This window comes from Ambystoma mexicanum, chromosome 6p, assembly GCF_040938575.1.
Source record: "Ambystoma mexicanum isolate Mex_15411 chromosome 6p, UKY_AmexF1_1, whole genome shotgun sequence".
In the NCBI taxonomy this organism is placed as follows: Eukaryota; Metazoa; Chordata; class Amphibia; order Caudata; family Ambystomatidae; genus Ambystoma; species Ambystoma mexicanum.
The window spans coordinates 334241722-334258651 of NC_090935.1; the positions used below are offsets into that span (position 1 = coordinate 334241722).

Consider the following 16930-nt stretch of genomic DNA (forward strand, 5'->3'; position numbering starts at 1 on the left):
ACCAAACATGGGTCAAGAGGGCGGGCAGAGGGAGGGATTGAGGGAGGCCAAGGGAAGGAGAGGCAGGGCCGTGGAATGGACCACAAGGCATTCGTGGGGCTCATGGGCATGGCAGAATGGCAGGGTCCCAGAGAAATCTTACTGTGCCTATATGTCCTGGAAAAATTCCTCCTCAGCCCCCTCTGATGCAGCATAATAGTACAATGCAGCTGGATATGCACACACAAAATCTCAGAACTTCACCACTCCGATACCATTTGACATGTGACCCCCCCAAAGTTACTGTGTCTCTACACCCTTGATCTAGTCACATTAAACAAATGGCGCCCCTCCCCCAGAGATCTGTGCTCGCCATAACAAGGGGCACTCTGGGCCATACAGCTTTTAAATGTGGGAGGCACAAAGCCTTTTAGACAAAGGTATGGTCTATCAGAACCCACATGAAGTACCTTCCTTCTTCCCATGTCCAACAACATATCCATGAGGGTCTTCGCACCCTCTTCCTCTGCCATTCCTTCCCCAGTTACCTGTGGTGTTCCCTAAGGATCCTGTGTGTCTCCTACTCTCTACAATGTATTCACAAAGCCACTTTTTGATGAGTTTGACTATCTGGGTGTAACCTATACTAACTATGCGGACAACACCCAGATAATCATCCCCATCACTGGCGATTATGCTGTGGATATCAGGACACTCCATGACATCTATCTTATCGTACAAGCCTAGATGGCGAAACACAGGCTCTGTCTTAACAACGAAAAGACAGAGCTGCTCCTCATTGGCTCGCCTGCCAACTTGAATAAAATGGATGTGTCATTTAGCTCATTCAATATTGACGGGAACATTATTAAAGTTGCTAATGTGGTGAAAACACTAGGAATCTATATCGCCTCAGCACTGACACTAAATAGACAAACCAATGCCCTCGCCTCCTCTTCTGCCTACACCTGTACGCTTATCACAGCTTGTCAACCTTACCTGTCCACAGCCAATTGCATCACCATAGCTAGAGCCTTAATACTCTCTAAGCTTGATTATTGTAACACGCTTTATCTTGGGACATCACAACAAAACCTGAACAAGATGCAAGTTATGCAAAATAAAGCCATCCGCGCAGCTTTAAATATCCCAAGGAATCTACAAATCTCGGAAACCAGAACCTCATTAAAATGGCTTAATATCAAGCAAAGAATAGCATACAAAACCTTGTCCCTTACTCACAACTGCCTCTCCAACCAAGCACCCATCTACTTGGCCAATACCATTTCATGTCACACAATAACTCGGTCTACCAGAACTGCCATGAGGCATAGCATCAACAAACTCCGATTAAAGCAACAATGAGCCGGCGGGTTAGCTTCCCTGTCCTTGCGGCCAGAAATTGGAATGCCCTCCCTCTCTCCCTAAGAGAAGAACCCTCCTACCAACTATTCTGGAAAAAAGCTAAAGCTTGGCTCCATGATCAAGAAACCTTTCCGATGGTTTAACCATATCTCTCTGTAAATATCCTTGTAAGATCTGATGTATTTACCTAATTCTGTAATTTGTACTATTCTATGTTGCATAATGTATATTTGTAAAACGTTGTAACTCACTGTGTGCCTATAATATGCCTGTACTTTCTGTAACATGTAAGATCAGTTGCCTAAGGGCTTGGTGCGCTCTATAAATAAAGTAAACTGAACTAAACCAATATTGACATGGGTGGGATAACAATGAATAATCACCTAGTCAGCAGACTCATGATTATAATAACCTCGACTACCCTTATTTGCACTCTTTCCAACTGTAAGGGCTCCTCCAGGGGCGAATTTTAAGGTTTGGTTTGATCATATTTACAAAAGCACAGGGTCAGGATGCAAATCTCTATTATCAAAGGCCACACATTCACTTTGTCCTGACGTCAGTATTGGACTACCTGTCTATGAGCGATATTTGACAAGTATATGCCCAGATTACACAGTTGCACGGTTTCTACAAATGGCCATCACGTTAACAGAGTTTTCACCATAATGCACACTTTCTTTAATACAAAGCAGCAGATTGAGAGCAGTACCCCACTATATACATAATCATGAGCTCTGGCAGAGAGCTAAAGGTCTCTCAAAGAAACATCAAAATATGATATGTCCAGACGTGAGTAAAAAAAAACAAAAAAAAAGAAGGTATTGATATTAGTGTTTCCCCTGGCAGCATAGTTGTAATGGTGATGTGTTATAATTCCATATTAGGTTAAAAACATTGAAATATGACCCATTTGAGAATAAAAACAACATACCTCTTCTTCTTCAAGCAGAATAAGCCTGACCAGCATAATGTGAATTGCATTGCCAATGCTCGGATCATGAAATATACCAGTGACCTGTGAAAATATACATTAGTTTATCGTACAATGAAAAACAAAACAATTCGAATAAACATGTACATTTCCATTTGTGTACTCAAGCCTAAAAAGTTTATCCGGTCTGCATTAAAACATATATAATTATATCCGATGAATTAATCTGTAGTTCAACGGCACCCAGGTCAATAAAACAGGAACACGTGATCATTAGTGTGCTATGATCTTCCAGTGTCATCACAAAGATTAGTAAACCGTACATTTTCTCAAAGACGAACTAAAGCACGCCAATGCTCATAAAAGAAACATAATCAGGGTCTTAAGTACACAACATTAAGACGCAAAGGAGTGCAGCACACATGCAACCTAAGACCTAAAGGCAACATGTTCAAATAGAAGCAGTTCCAACTCAACCATTAATCCTTCCACGGTCAATAAAATGGGGCCATTAATTGAGGTAAATGATATGAACAATTGGAGAAATTCGACCTGCCTGCCACCATGTACATAAGCATTCTCTAACATGCCCATCGATGTTACACAATCATCATATCAGGACTTCCAGAGAACACTTTATTCTTTCTGTACTGTGATGGGCTCCATGTGCTCCAGTGTAAATTAATCCTTAACCTGAACTCATCACCAGATCAATTCATCTTACTGAAAACACTAACATGATGGATTGCTTCTGCTCCGGAGTTGATTCAGCCCTTCCACAAAATGTATAGTCAACAATAAAAAAGAGAGAATTTTATGAGACTGCATTCTGAAAGGTCCCCCGTAGCATTCCAGAAGGCTCTACGCTCTCTGTCCTCTACTGTTCATGTTCTATATCATAGGGCAGCGATAGCCGTCCTATAGTTAAGGTGATTTGGACTCCCATAGGAAACCTGCAAATTCTATTGTTAATAACCTTTGAATCCAGTAACAGATTTGACCGAAATTACGTAAAAACCCACGGGCACCACCGGACTGCTAAGTTTAGTAAAGATGTGTTAAGAAATAAGAAAGTTATTAAGCGACAAAGAATTTTTTTTTCAAAAGTGCAACCTACTGCCCATTCATTTTTCCATAGGCAAACAAGGTGAATTCTTGCCAAAGTGCACAGCCTAACCCGGTCCAAAACATCTTGGGCCCTAAGCGTTGACTCCTGATCCATGCATGGTGTGGGGTTAACCGTGCAGTAGTTATTTAAATATTTGATGGAGAAAGGGGTGCCCCTTCTCAAAAACAGATAGCTATATCTTGGGGATTTACACAAAAACACTGGGTGTTTTTCGAAATGAAACGACTGCCATCTTGTTTTTCTCTCGATGCGAGAGATATCCGTGACTATAGCCGAGGATATAGGAAAATGAAATGCAGGAAAAAAGCTATTTGTAGGTCAAAACACATACCAAAGCCATCTGGCTAGAAGTGGGGGGGTGGTTAGAGGGGACTGAGGTAAATTTGGGAGTTGGAGGCGGTCTAGGGGCTGAGTTTGCAACACAAAGCTTTATGTAGCATCGGCTATAGTCTCAAATAGCCGACATCTGATAGCAAACGGCATCACAGAAACAGCGTGTGTTGTGGGGGGAAAGGGAGAGGGCAAGGGTGGTGAGGAGGCCATTTAAGGAGTCGGGGAGTTGGCATAGATAAGGGAACTTGGTGAAAACGCCTGGCCATGGTCAATAACACGATAGGTATGTGGGAGTCTTATTTATTTTGGCTGTGTGTTTTCAGATGTTTGTTTATGTGAAAGTGTGGAGAAGGACAGAAGAAAATATTTTTAAAAAATGAATACAAAATGAGCCACCCTTCTCTAGTTGTAGATGCCCAATGCACTGTAGTGTATTCTGTGTATTGTCACTTAAGCTATTATATCTGTGCCCATTAAATGTTTCCCTACCTAGTTTACTGTCATGTATTATTCTCTGCTTTGTTTAACTTCACCTACTTTACATTATCACATGAGCGGTGTTGTACTGTTTTGATCTTTAGGTTCTATTGTATTTTAAAACCTTAAGTGACTCCTCGCCTTTAACTTAGAATGTATAACCGCGTTATAATAAAAGTCAATGAACTGTAGCCATGGGTATAATAAAAAAAATGTTTTCGTTATTATTTTATTGTATTTTTGTATTTATTTGTGACAAGTAGTCAATGGTGGCCCTCCATCCCTCCCCTATCCATTGTAATGGATGCAAAGCAATCATGTTAAAAATGAAACCCACCAATAACAGCAGTATTAATTTAATCACTATTTATAGACCACCTTCATTGATATCTGAATTCGATGAAGAGCTAGTTCACCTGTTAAATGCTCTAACAGGACCCAATACAAAGACTATTCTACTGGGGTACCTTAATAGGTGGAGAGGAAGCCTACAAGACAAAGAGGCTATTCTCCTAGAAAAATAACTTAATGTTATTGACTTTCAGGTAGTCAATACAGAACCCACTATAAATACTGGAAACCAGCTTAACAGGGTCATATCCAATAATGTTAACACCACTATTCTGGGGACCTATCCATGCATTTGGACCGACCATTATAAAATCGAGCTAAGACTCACACCCCACAACATCGTTAAGAAATTAAAGAACACTCCTATATATACGTTAAGTAGAAACCAAAAAAAGATGACACCAGTCATTCTTGCGGTTGGTGTCTCAAACATTATGAATGCCCCAACGAGGATGACTCCTGCGAGAAATGAATTACCATCTTTAACAATCACTTTGCAGAAGTACTCAATCAATATGCCCCTCTCAAACAGAAATTTGCAAGACCTAACAAAAATCATCAGAATTGGTTTAACACAGAAACTTGTAAACTTAAAAAAGACAAAAGAAAAGCAGAAAGAAAGTGGCAAAAAGATCCATCCATTGTCAACAAGGAAATCTGGAAAAAGTTACATCAATTGTACAACGAAAAGGTGACATTAGCTAAATAAAATTATTATAATGATCAGATTACCACTGCATCCAACTCGACAGGCAAATTGTTTCAAATCCTTAAATCTTTGAAAAACCGGCAACACTATCTCCTCCATTTCAACCCACCCAAAGAGACTGCAAGATTGTCCAAACTGCCTTCTCTAATAAAATATCAAAGGCAAGGGAAAGTATTAGATGATGTATTACAACCAACTATGCCCCATCAAACCTTGACTCTGTTATAGAACCAAATTATTCTGAAAAAGTGAAATTTCACTTCTCCCCAATTTCTGTAGAGGAGATGAAGATCTTATCAGCAAATAAATACACTTCATGTACAGAAAATATTTAACATCCAAAATTGATTCTCGACAACAACAAACTATTCGCCCCTCTTCTTTGTCGTATAGTCATTGCCTCCTTTAGAGATCTCAAAGTGCAGACTTCTATCAAAACAGTAAGGGTCACTACCTTGTTAAAAAAAGACCTGGTCTAGACCAACGCGATACAGTAAACCTTCATCCTAATACCAACTGCAACTTTTTGTTAAAGATCTTAGACAAAGTTGCCACAGGGCAGTTACAAAAATACATTGATATAAACAATCTTCTGCATGTCCAAAAATCCGGCTTCAGAGAGGTGCATGGAACTGAGTCGGCCTTGTTGGATCTTCAGACTAAAATGCTGGATATAATGGACAGGAGTAAATTAGGTTTACTCATATTACTAGACCCCTCGGCAGCTTTCGATTTTATGGACCACCAAAAGCTGCGAGAGGCCCTTGACAAGACAGGAAACTGCTCACAAGAGGCCATTGATTGGATCTCTTGGTTTCTTGGTAGTAGGAGTTCCAAGATACAATGGGGCGAACACTCTTCAGACCCTCAACCAGTAGATTGTGGTGTGCCCCAGGGAGCCAGTTTCTCCCCCTTCTTTTTAATATAAACATGCGTTGTCTCTGCACCCTCCTCAACAACTTGGGTATATTTTTCAATAATTTTGCAGATGGCACGCAGCTAGTTATGGAGTTAACTGGCTGCCACACTACTGACAATGACAAACTTAATACCATCTACAACTCCATTGAGGCATGGATGAAGTCCAACTGGATGTGCCTCAATGGAGGGAAAATGGAACTCATGGTCTTTGGCTCTACTCAATCAAGATCCAAACTTGTCCCAGCCTATAAGGCATTTGAAATTATGAAATACCATAGTCAAGGTGTCAGAGTAAGTAAACACCCTTTGTGTTTACTTACAGGCCTCCTTGGGAACAGACGCATATGTTGCCTATTTAAAGCAAACTTGTCGGTACCATCAAAAATTGTTAAATAGAATTAGACTTAATTTGAATCAACAAAATAACTCAACCTTAGCCAGAGCCATTGTCTTGTACAGATTGACTATGAGAATTCACTCATGATGGGAACCAGCAAAAAATTCATTAAGCAATACCAGACTGTCCAGAATAATGTGGTCAGGACTATCGCCAGTAAAACCAAAAGGGATCATATAATCAAACAGATGAAAGCCCTCCACTTGTTATCGATTCAAGACGGCATTACTTTTAAGGCTATGACCTTAGTCCACCATTGTTTATATGGAGCAGCTCCTGAGTATTTGACAAAGCAAATCAGCCCATATACCCGTAGTGGGAGCTTAAAGTCTAAAAATAAAGGCTTAATTCAACCAGGAACTGCAAAAAAAGTAAACAGACTGTGCCGAGGATTTCCTATTAAAGCTTCCTTAAAATAGAATGAACTCACACTTCAACTTAGACGAGAACCAAATTCTCTTAAATTCAGAAAGATTTTGAAAACAGCCCTCCTTAGATAAACTTACCCTCAGGACCTTCAACCTCTACTTATTAATAGGGCCTGTTTGCCCTGTCATTTACTTTTGTCCGTGTTTCCATGTTAAGCGCCCTGATGGCTGCGTGCTACGGCACTATACAAACATATAAACATAAAAGGACTTTTTTAGGATTCACTGAATTGCTGATTCAGAGCCTGTGCTAATAATAGTGTGGGAAGCCGACATTCTCCCCGCCAGTTTCCAGCACCATAATTCTGAGGTGGATGGAAATAAATACTGGAGGGGAAATGTGCTTCCCAGCAGCAAAAGATGCATACAACTCTGTTTAAATACAAACATGTGCAGCAGTGGCACTGTGAGCATTTCCTAAAAGGCTGCCACTTTTCTAGTTTAAGAAAGTTTCCTTAAGCTTTCATTAAACTAGAAAAGTGGTGCTACAGTTTCGGAAATGCCATTTTAACAAAGGAAAAAGTAGAAACCAGCCTTTAACGGCCCCTCACTGGTGTTGCATGTTAACTCCACTTATTACCGTGCTAAAGCTGTGCCCTTGCAAGCAGAATCCCCTCGCAGTGCAAGCCAGCATTTTACATCATTGCTAAGGCTGTTGTTGGGCAGTAAATCAGGCTCATGGCTTTGATGCAAGATCGCCGCATTAGCACTTCAGCAAAATAGGGTGCTTCTGAAGGAAGTGTTCATCCTTAACGGATGAACACTTCTGTGTTTTGCATGCACTTCTGAATTGGGCCATCAGTGTAGCATTTTTGCACATTTGGAGTACGGTTTTGATGTTATGAAGGAGCACCGCATTTCCTTCATCGGTTAGGTGTACTCGATCGTATCTATTGGCCATGGAGAACTGTATGTTGTTGTTTGAAATCTATAATTGTTTGTGGTCTCTCATGAATGCTGAACCTACTTTATTAGCATTTCTCTGTGATTTTTCAATTTTACCATTAAATCTGGTGGTTCATCTCCATTATTGCCTCTGAGTCAAATTGGAAAAGATAAAGATGGTGTGAGGAAATAGTTCCATTAGTTTCCCCATGTTATGTTTCATTATTAAAGTAAGGGACACACCTCGTACATTCCACAAATGATTGCCTCCACAATAATTTAGTATGACGTCTGGCTGCCCGGTACTTCACATACTGAACAATTTTGGAAAAACCTGGAACCAACGAATTTCCCGCATTCCAAACCATTTAATTGTAATATCTCTCAAACCAAGGTTCATGTTCATATTTAGTTTCTCAGAAAAAGACAGTAACCAAAACAGCTACTTATCTGCGATTATCCAAACAGTTTTCAAACCACCCATGATATATGCACTCTTTATCTGTTTCCAGGAAAATGATTCCTAGTTTGAATTTCTAGTAGTTTGTATGAGCAGGGTATGTATGATGTGTGTGTGTTTGGGGTTTGTAATTGGTTGATGATACTGTAGTAATTATCCGTGGCTATCCTGCAGCCAGTCAGTGTGCAGCATTGTTACCCATGAGTTGATGTGGTACCCTGTTCAGCCACGGCTATATTGTGACAAATGGCACATCATGTGTTTGTGGACTTGTGGTAGCCGTGGCTATCCAACATTTTGGGTGGAGTAGCATCATAGATGCATTGAGATTTGGGGGAAGTGGGAGTGACCTTGGGAGTGCAGGAGGAGCATAGGGAGTGGAGGGTGGCTGATATGTGTGTTAGGGACACTTGTTTGGAGTTTGAGGGAGTGAAAATACATTTTTTAATTTGTAATTTGAGCGAATAGCTGCGGCTAGCAACAAATTTCCATGAAGGACTATTGTATATTTGTTTGTATAAAAAGCATGTGCGTAGGTGTGTCAACTCATTTTGTCTTGTTATTGGTTGTGTAAATAGGCACGGTTATATTTATAGCCACGTTTATAAACATACATTTTCTGTGCAACAATCATATTGTTATGTGGATGATACAGCACAGAATTGTATCTGTGTGTGCAATTTTATGTGTTTAGGTGTTGTCTTATTTGAAGTTTTGAAGGATGGCTTAGTTTGGTTCTTAGTTTGTAGAATATGTACGCGTTGCCGCGGCTAAAAGTAAGCTTTGTAGCCACGTTGAACATCTGCGGCTACTAGTGATGCTGGGTATGGTTTTGTTTGTGTTTCGGAGATCCTAATTGGCTGGTGTTAATGTTGTAAATGTTTACTTCTTTGTGATAGGTTGCAGTGAATGTGTGTCAGCCATTTTATCAGTTTCCTTAGATTTTGGTCCTCTTTTTGGGTTTTGATTTTGGAGGGTATGAAACTGCCATGTTGTCTACTTTTCTCATTTTGATTGCAGCACTCACACTGTGCAGTTCATGTTACCTGTGACAAAATATGATTGGCATCAATTGGCTGTTTGTCATTGTTTTGTTGAAGGTTGTATTTGATAATATGTTGATAATGGGGCTTTGTGTTTTTTTTGTACTGTATTTGATAACAGTGAAGTGGTCCTGCAGTACATGTAGAAAATGGGTGGGAACAATTGTTGAAAGTTATTTATTAGGAAAGACAATGCATTTTCGTGAGGTGCATGATATATAATCATTAAGTACACTTCCTGCACTCAAAATAAAAGAATGATCATAGAGCAGTAGAAATATCATTTTATCTACAATGCTTTTATAATCTTGTATAGTGTGTGTTAAAGTTCTTTTTGGGATGATCTGAAAATGTGTGTGTTTTAAAAAGTCTGTACTTGCTGGTGTGGGGTGATTTGAAAATGTGTGTATTTTAAAAAGGATTTGGTTTGCTGATGTTTGTTACTGCGTGGTTAACTATAAAAGAAAATGCATTGTCTTCATTTGTTTATTGTTTTGTGAAACCTAGTGTTTAATTTCATGAAAGATATGTTTGATTGATTTTATTTCAAAATATACATTCATAAAGAATATAGGAATGGTATTAGTTGTGCAAACTGCTATTAAGTTAAAAGAAATGGAATTAATCTACTGGTGCAAATTGGACCAATAAATGAAGATGCATTATGTTACTTAGCAATCCAATTTTAGTACACAAATTAGAGGTTGTAAACAATTCGGATGGTTTATTGGAAGTTTCCATGTGCAACTTTTTAACATAAGAAACACAGATTGTTTTTTAATGTTCTTGAAACTCTTATTCTACTTGATACATAACTAGTGGCAGCTGTCAATGGCAGTTTATTGGGCACACTGGTTCTTCCATGGAATTAAGGTGAATATTTAGTATGCCCATAGTTACAAGTAGGACCAACGTGAGGACTTTAATAAAGAGTCTGGCTCATTAGACTGGAATAGTAATATTGTCTTTTTTTGGTTCGAGAACAGCAGCAATTGAGATGCTTTTTTAACGTAGATTCCTGTATGTAAATTATAGGCCATGCTTTAAAAGGGAGGCACATGATGTTCAGTGCACATTGTGATAGAAAGCAGTAAGATGTGGCCCTTCTAATGTTCCATCACAAATATTATGAATCATCATAAATCATGTGGTGCGAGTCTCCTGGGATGATGGGGAAGACACATTTTGAAAATTGTACGTGCACCCCAAAATAACAATGCTTGGGGCTGATGTGTTATGTGCATAGAAATTGGCACAATGTCCAGTAGGTGATTCCAACAATGCGACACCACCAACAGTTAGTGAACCTTCAACTTTGGCAGCAGTGTCAACTCCACATGTTCTAGTTTTGCCATCAGACTACGTCTAAGTTATGAGAGTTATCTGGGATCTATGCCACCAATGGATAGCTGTGGGAGGTGGTGTAACTAAGGTTTGGGACAAGTTAATACCTCAATAATGCTTTTACTCAGGCGGCAGCCTTTTAGGCTAATATGTGCTATTATTTCTGCACTGTTGTTGTGATTAGTTGTTGGGCAGATTCAACCTCCACTGTTTAAAGGTGCTGCCAGGAATAGGCAGGGTCTTCAAACACTGGCAGCATTGGAACACTCTGTTAGTTAGAAGAGTTATTATACATGCTAGAGAGGTTCAGACAAGAGGCTTAATTTTTTGTGGCATTGTCTTTTTAGAGTTGCCATTTTTTTAATTTTATGTTTTCCTCACAAGTTGGACATTTGAACATGTCTAACATTGTGCAAGGATACACTAAGATGCGGTCCTTCTAATGTTCTGTCAGAAAGCTTGGCAACATCAATCATGATAAATCATCTGGAGCGAGTCTCCTGGGATGATGTGGATAATGTGTATTTGAAATTGCATGAGATGGTCTGGACCATAATGGGCTGCAGCCTTTTTTGGCTTATTTGTGGTCGTATAGCTTCACAGTAGCTGTGAGTGGTGTTGTGCAGAATCAACCTCCACCCATTTAAGGTGCTGCCAGCAACAGTCAGAGGGGCTGATTCAGAGCTTGTGATAATAATAGCATGGGAAGCCAACATTATCCCCTCCACATTCCAGCACCATCAGTCTGGGGTGGGTGGAAATACTGGAGGGAAAATGTCATGCTTCCCAGCAGATTAGTGTACTATTTAAGATGGATTTTGCATCTGTAAGCAGACAAGTTCTAATGATTTTTAAGATGCCAGCATAGGTAGGATCTGTAGACTGACTCATGCTTTGAGTTAGTTTTCTGTAGCAAAAGTGTTGCCAGTGATTTGCTTTTCCAATTCTGCTGAGTGTGTTACAGCCTTGTTTATGACCTAATGTTTTGAAAATAGGTTAACCTTTTACTGTTGTTAACTGCAGGACAGCTCCGAAAACAATAATGTGTTTTCCTCCAAACAGTTCTTCATAGTCGGTTTTTAGGACTTCATGCATTCTGAGATGGATTAAAGCGAACATGAGGTTGAAAACCATCATTACTTCATCTATTTGGAGCACTTTCATTTGTGTCAGAATTCTGCCTACTTCAGTAGTAGCTTCTGCTGATAATTTGTAGTATTCTGATTTTTTTTGATCTTCTACTGGGAGGAGCAGTAGTCAAAGTTATACCTCCTATGTTGTGCACAGCTAAATCTGTGGGGGCTGTTACCACAGATGAAAGGTTGCTGTTTGTTAAGTCTTGTAGAAATGTGCTGATTACTTAATTAAAAACATTTTGCCAGAACCAGCTTCACAACTTATATACAGGAACAGAGGTTTATGATTTTTACAGTTACACGTTTTAGTTTCATGTTTAAAACCATGTTCAGTTTCTTCAGTGACTTCTAGATAAATGGTGAGTTGGTCATCATTTATCTGTGATTTGAACACTGACAAGTCTTCTTCAGATATTAAAGATTGATATATGGTATTTTCTACCTTAGTCATGGCGATTTCTGCTTAATTTAAATGAGTGGTTTTCCAAGTGGTTCATGGCTTCCTGTAAGGGAAGGTTGACTGACCTCAGGAGTGTCTTTATCTAGTATAGCTTCAGTTTCTTCCTCTTGTAGGTGTTCATTGTTCAACATTCCTTTGAAGTGTTTGAAATTGACAATTGTTATACTGCTATCATTTGCCCTGAATGCAGCTTCAAATGAGTCATGGTCAGCTAATAATTCTTCTTCTTTCTACGAGGTTTAAAATGTTCCAGTAGGGCCATGTAATAAAGTTCTTTATGTTGCAGACATTTAAATGATAGCTTTATATGATTACTTAGGCTTGTCTTGATAAGTTTTACTAGGCTTCCTTCATAAGTTGAGACTGAATATTTGCTAGTTGTCTCATCTGGTGTCAAATTAATTTTGTAGGAGTAGTTTTGGGCTCTGTCATAATGGCACGCATTTTCCAAAGCAGACTTCTGTTTGGGTAGTATTTGACGATTATATTGTTTTTTTTTAAATGTCCTGGCTGTTAGGATCATTCATGGTTATTGTTTCTATCTCTTGGTATGATTTTAGTACTCTTTTTCAGGATGAAGCTGGATGGAGATTTAGCAAGACCATGTTTTCAGATTTGCCATATAATGGTCTGCAGCTTCATAGCGCCTGCATTCTCTATTGGAGAACATTTTTAAACTAGAGCTGTACAATTATTGTGACCGTATTTTGTCAGATGATATGCCATCCCAGAGGTCTTTTAGCTCAGTTTTCTCCGCTTTGGTAAGTGACATATATTGTAACTGCAGTGGAATCTTCTGCTATCTATTGTATATCTGTATTTGCATTCCACAAGAGGGCAATGATAACATTGTAATCTTTGATGTACTTGGATGCTTTGTCCCTTTCAATGTTGTATATGTTTTTAGGGGATTTGCCTTTTACACTATATCTCACAGAAAACATCAAGCTATATACATGTCCTTTTGCGTAAACTGGTCTAAGGAAGTCAAAGCGATATATGGTGTATTATTTACATTTATTTTTATACCTATGTTGGCAGTATTTTCCACACTTATGCTTTTGGAAGCATAGGATTTGTGTACATAGGTCAGTGTGTGTGGTTTCTGAAGAGATGGTGCAGGTAATGTATTTTTCAATAAACTGTATAACAGTGGCATCACTGTCATGGCCAAATTTGGGAGCATCTTTTATCCACAAAAGCATGTGGATGTGTGGTGCTCTTCTAGAATGATATTCTTTTCTCCAAAAGAAGTGTTCTTCTTCTCTGAGTGGAGGAGTAGTTTTATTGCAGATGAAGTGCAGCATGGCAATGACGTAATGGTGAAAGTACCTTGAAATATTGCCAGGGTCAAGACAACAGAGTTTTGTGATACTTGACTGCAGAACTTCATCGTTGTCGTTTATCTTTTTAAGTAGTTGTGTAGAAGATATGTATGAAAAATTAGAGCCTGTTTTTAAAGTGTGATCAACTCCATAACATATAGTTGCTAGTTCATTTTTAAAACAGCAGGTGGAAAATGTGTTCTACATTTTTTCTGAATTCTGTCTGTATCTGGGGTCTTTCATAGAGAGAGTAATTTGTGTGGATCTTTCATCATATCATCCTCCTTTTCCTGTAAGAAAGAGTAGAGGAAAGGTATGTGCTTCTACACTTTTTTCCCATATGCTCATTCGGGATACTTTGGCTTGATGCATTTGATATGTTTCTAATGCATTTTCAATAGTGTATTCGGAGTGTTGTGGGTGAATTGTATACTGGTCTGCAATATTGGCTCCAGTAACAGGATCTACACGTTCAAATTGACCAGTTGCTGGTAAATCTTGAATTATTTGTTTGGCTTCCCTTAAGTTTTCTTCTATGTTTATATATTTTTAGTGTTGATTGTTTTCTTTCAGATATTGTAGGGCTTGTCTAATTTTGTTTAAGTCAACTAGTTGTTGCCAAATATTTTGTCTTTCGTGGTGCACCATTAACTAGTTAAATCAAAGATTGATCTATAGGCCGTTGAGTTTCTACATTTTCTTTATGATCTGATGGCAAACATACTACTTTGCCATGGATGCCTTTTAGTAACTCAAATGGAGGTAATTTGGCAGTTTTCAGTAGAAGGCATATTATAGCTTGAAATGGGTGCACTGTTTGGATTAGAATGCTCTCATACAAGTTAAGTTGTTGGAGAGCCTTTGGAAGTGGGAATATTATTAGTGATAGCACATGATGGCATTTGGTTATTGTCAAGCTTTGTATTGCAGTATGTGCAAACTATTGAGGGGTCAGTTATTTTGTATTTATTTTCTGTTGTTAGATATAAAGCTAATTGGAACCATTGAAATTCAACATTGACTTCTATTTTGTAGGCCATATCTACTTTTTTGTGCTTTTATTTACAAAAAGTTCTGTAACAACTCACACACTTGGTCTGGTATTTCAGTAGATGTGTTATTTAGGAGGTTGGAGTTTGTGAGGTTTTCACTAATGTTTTATGAAGTTACTGAGTTCTTTGGCTGTTCCATTAATGTTGTTTAAATTGTGGAGTTGTAGAGCATGACATTTTGCATAGTACAGTCTATGCACAAGATTAAGTATGGCGGAATGGTGTACTGCTAACATTTTGATGTGGTGGAAGGTGTTTTTGGAAGAAGTTCCTGAAATGCAGGCTAATGAATGTCCGTGCAGTCCAATGTGGCTGCGCACTGGACAGGAGTGTATGGTTTGTAAAGATGTCATTCAACTTTTTAGTTTCACATAGTGATTGAGGAATTGTTGTAAAGATTTGAAGGATTGTTGGTGTACGCTACACATAGAGCTGCATGTCCATTTGTACACTGGGTGGTTTGTTTGGGTGAAGGGAACCTTTTGGTTGAAAAAGTGTTGGGGGAGTTTTTAAGGGTTTCTTTTGCCATAATGGTGTCTCCTAGCATTTCATACCCTCAGCCATTACTGTCACCATTGTTTTCGTTGTTAATCTACTTTATAATCCTCTTCAGTTATTTATGGTTCTGTGCTGCTTGTGTGAATCAATTCACCTTCACAGAAGTTTGGAAATCTATCTATATTAACATTGCATACGTTTAGAAATACTTTTTGGAATGCATTGATTAATTTAGTTAGTGGTTTCATTCTTTTTAAAATCAATATTCGCAACTTTAAGGTTTAGCAGAAATGTGCTATCGATTAGAGCTTTGATGATTTGTTTTCTGTTGTAGTATTTAAGAATAGATTGTGACTTTGCCAGTGTCTTTAAAAGATTGTAAAGTACTCTATGGTGGAATTTTTTTTGTAAAATTAATGTTTTGGAATGCTTTACTGTGGCTAAGTTAATATTGGTAGATATTATGTTAGGTGTATTGGTAGGTCTGCTTTTGGGTTTGAAAGTTGTGGAATGAATATACACGTATTGTGAATGGGTGTGTGGGTGTGATTGTAGAGATGAACAGAGTGCTGTGTGATTGTGTAGTGGGATGATATGTGTAGTTGGGAAGGTTGTAAGAGTAAGAGTCTGAACAGGTGTGATGGGCTTGGGTTAGTGAATAAGGGAGTGGTGGTGTGATGACATTATAATGTTGTGAGAAAAACAGTGGGTGTTATAACAGTGGTGTTTAGATGGGAATAGAAATAGTGTAAATGTTGCAATATAATGAGTAAGAGTGAAATAAATGTTGATTCGAAAAGAATACTCTAGGCTATTGTTACAATTAGAAAGATATACATGATATATTAATGTATTTACTTTGTAGGATGTGAAGAGTGTTCTTTTTTTGGTAGCTGTCTTTGGCAATGTTCTTTTTTCCTGTAATTGTAAATGATGTTAGTGGGTATATGTGAATTACTTTAGTAAGCAAGGTTGTTATTTATGAAGGTAGAAATTGTTGGGAAAAAGAGTTAATAAAGTTGTGTTATAGGTGGTGTACGAACATGTGTTAACTATGTTGTTAAAGCAATTGGATCGTGCTTAGTGCTGTTTGGAACAGGCCAAAAATGGGTGAGAAAAAGGTACATATTTAGGTTATTTTTCTGTTGCTGATTGTAATAAAAGAGGTGCTGTGTTTGTGGTGTAAATGTTTTGTAATATGTTGCAATGTTTTTAAAGAATATGGAAACGGTGGCCTAGTGGTAAAGTAATGGCAGATTGTTGTTGCAACAGTGTTTGGTGTGTTATATTGGAGTTTTGGAAAGAAGAGTACTTTCTATGTAAGGTAAAGTGTTGTATATAGATACTTTGGTTGTATACCCATATGTGTGAGCAGGTAGAGAATAGTGGCAGTGTACTGTATTTAATGAGTGAGGTTGGAGAGTGTGACATGAATATGGAATGAAAAATGGAAAAGGCTGACTGTTGAAAGTCGAAAAATGCATAGTTGCATTTATAGCAGCACTGTTTGCAATCTTTTTTCTAAAAGAAAAGAAAAACAAATGGAAAAAATGTGTGGCCCAATTTTAAGCGGAGGTTGGTGTGTGGGTGTTTAATATGTTCACAAAGGTTAATGTCACGTGGTACATTTCATTTTAAGTATAATCAATGAAAGGACTCAAACTTGTAGAAAGGAGTGTGTAAGGCCAGGAAACATCATGATCA

At 38.4% G+C, this 16930-nt stretch overlaps 1 protein-coding gene across 1 annotated transcript in view; it reads right to left on the reverse strand.

The window, feature by feature from the left end:
• The window catches only part of ADAMTS12 (ADAM metallopeptidase with thrombospondin type 1 motif 12), a 4001072-nt gene that overhangs the window by 1823472 nt on the left and 2160670 nt on the right, over window positions 1–16930 (reverse strand). Inside the window, exon 5 of the mRNA XM_069627090.1 lies at window positions 2279–2362. Coding sequence (XP_069483191.1) covers window positions 2279–2362 — 84 coding nt within the window. The remainder of the gene's footprint in view (window positions 1–2278; window positions 2363–16930) is intronic.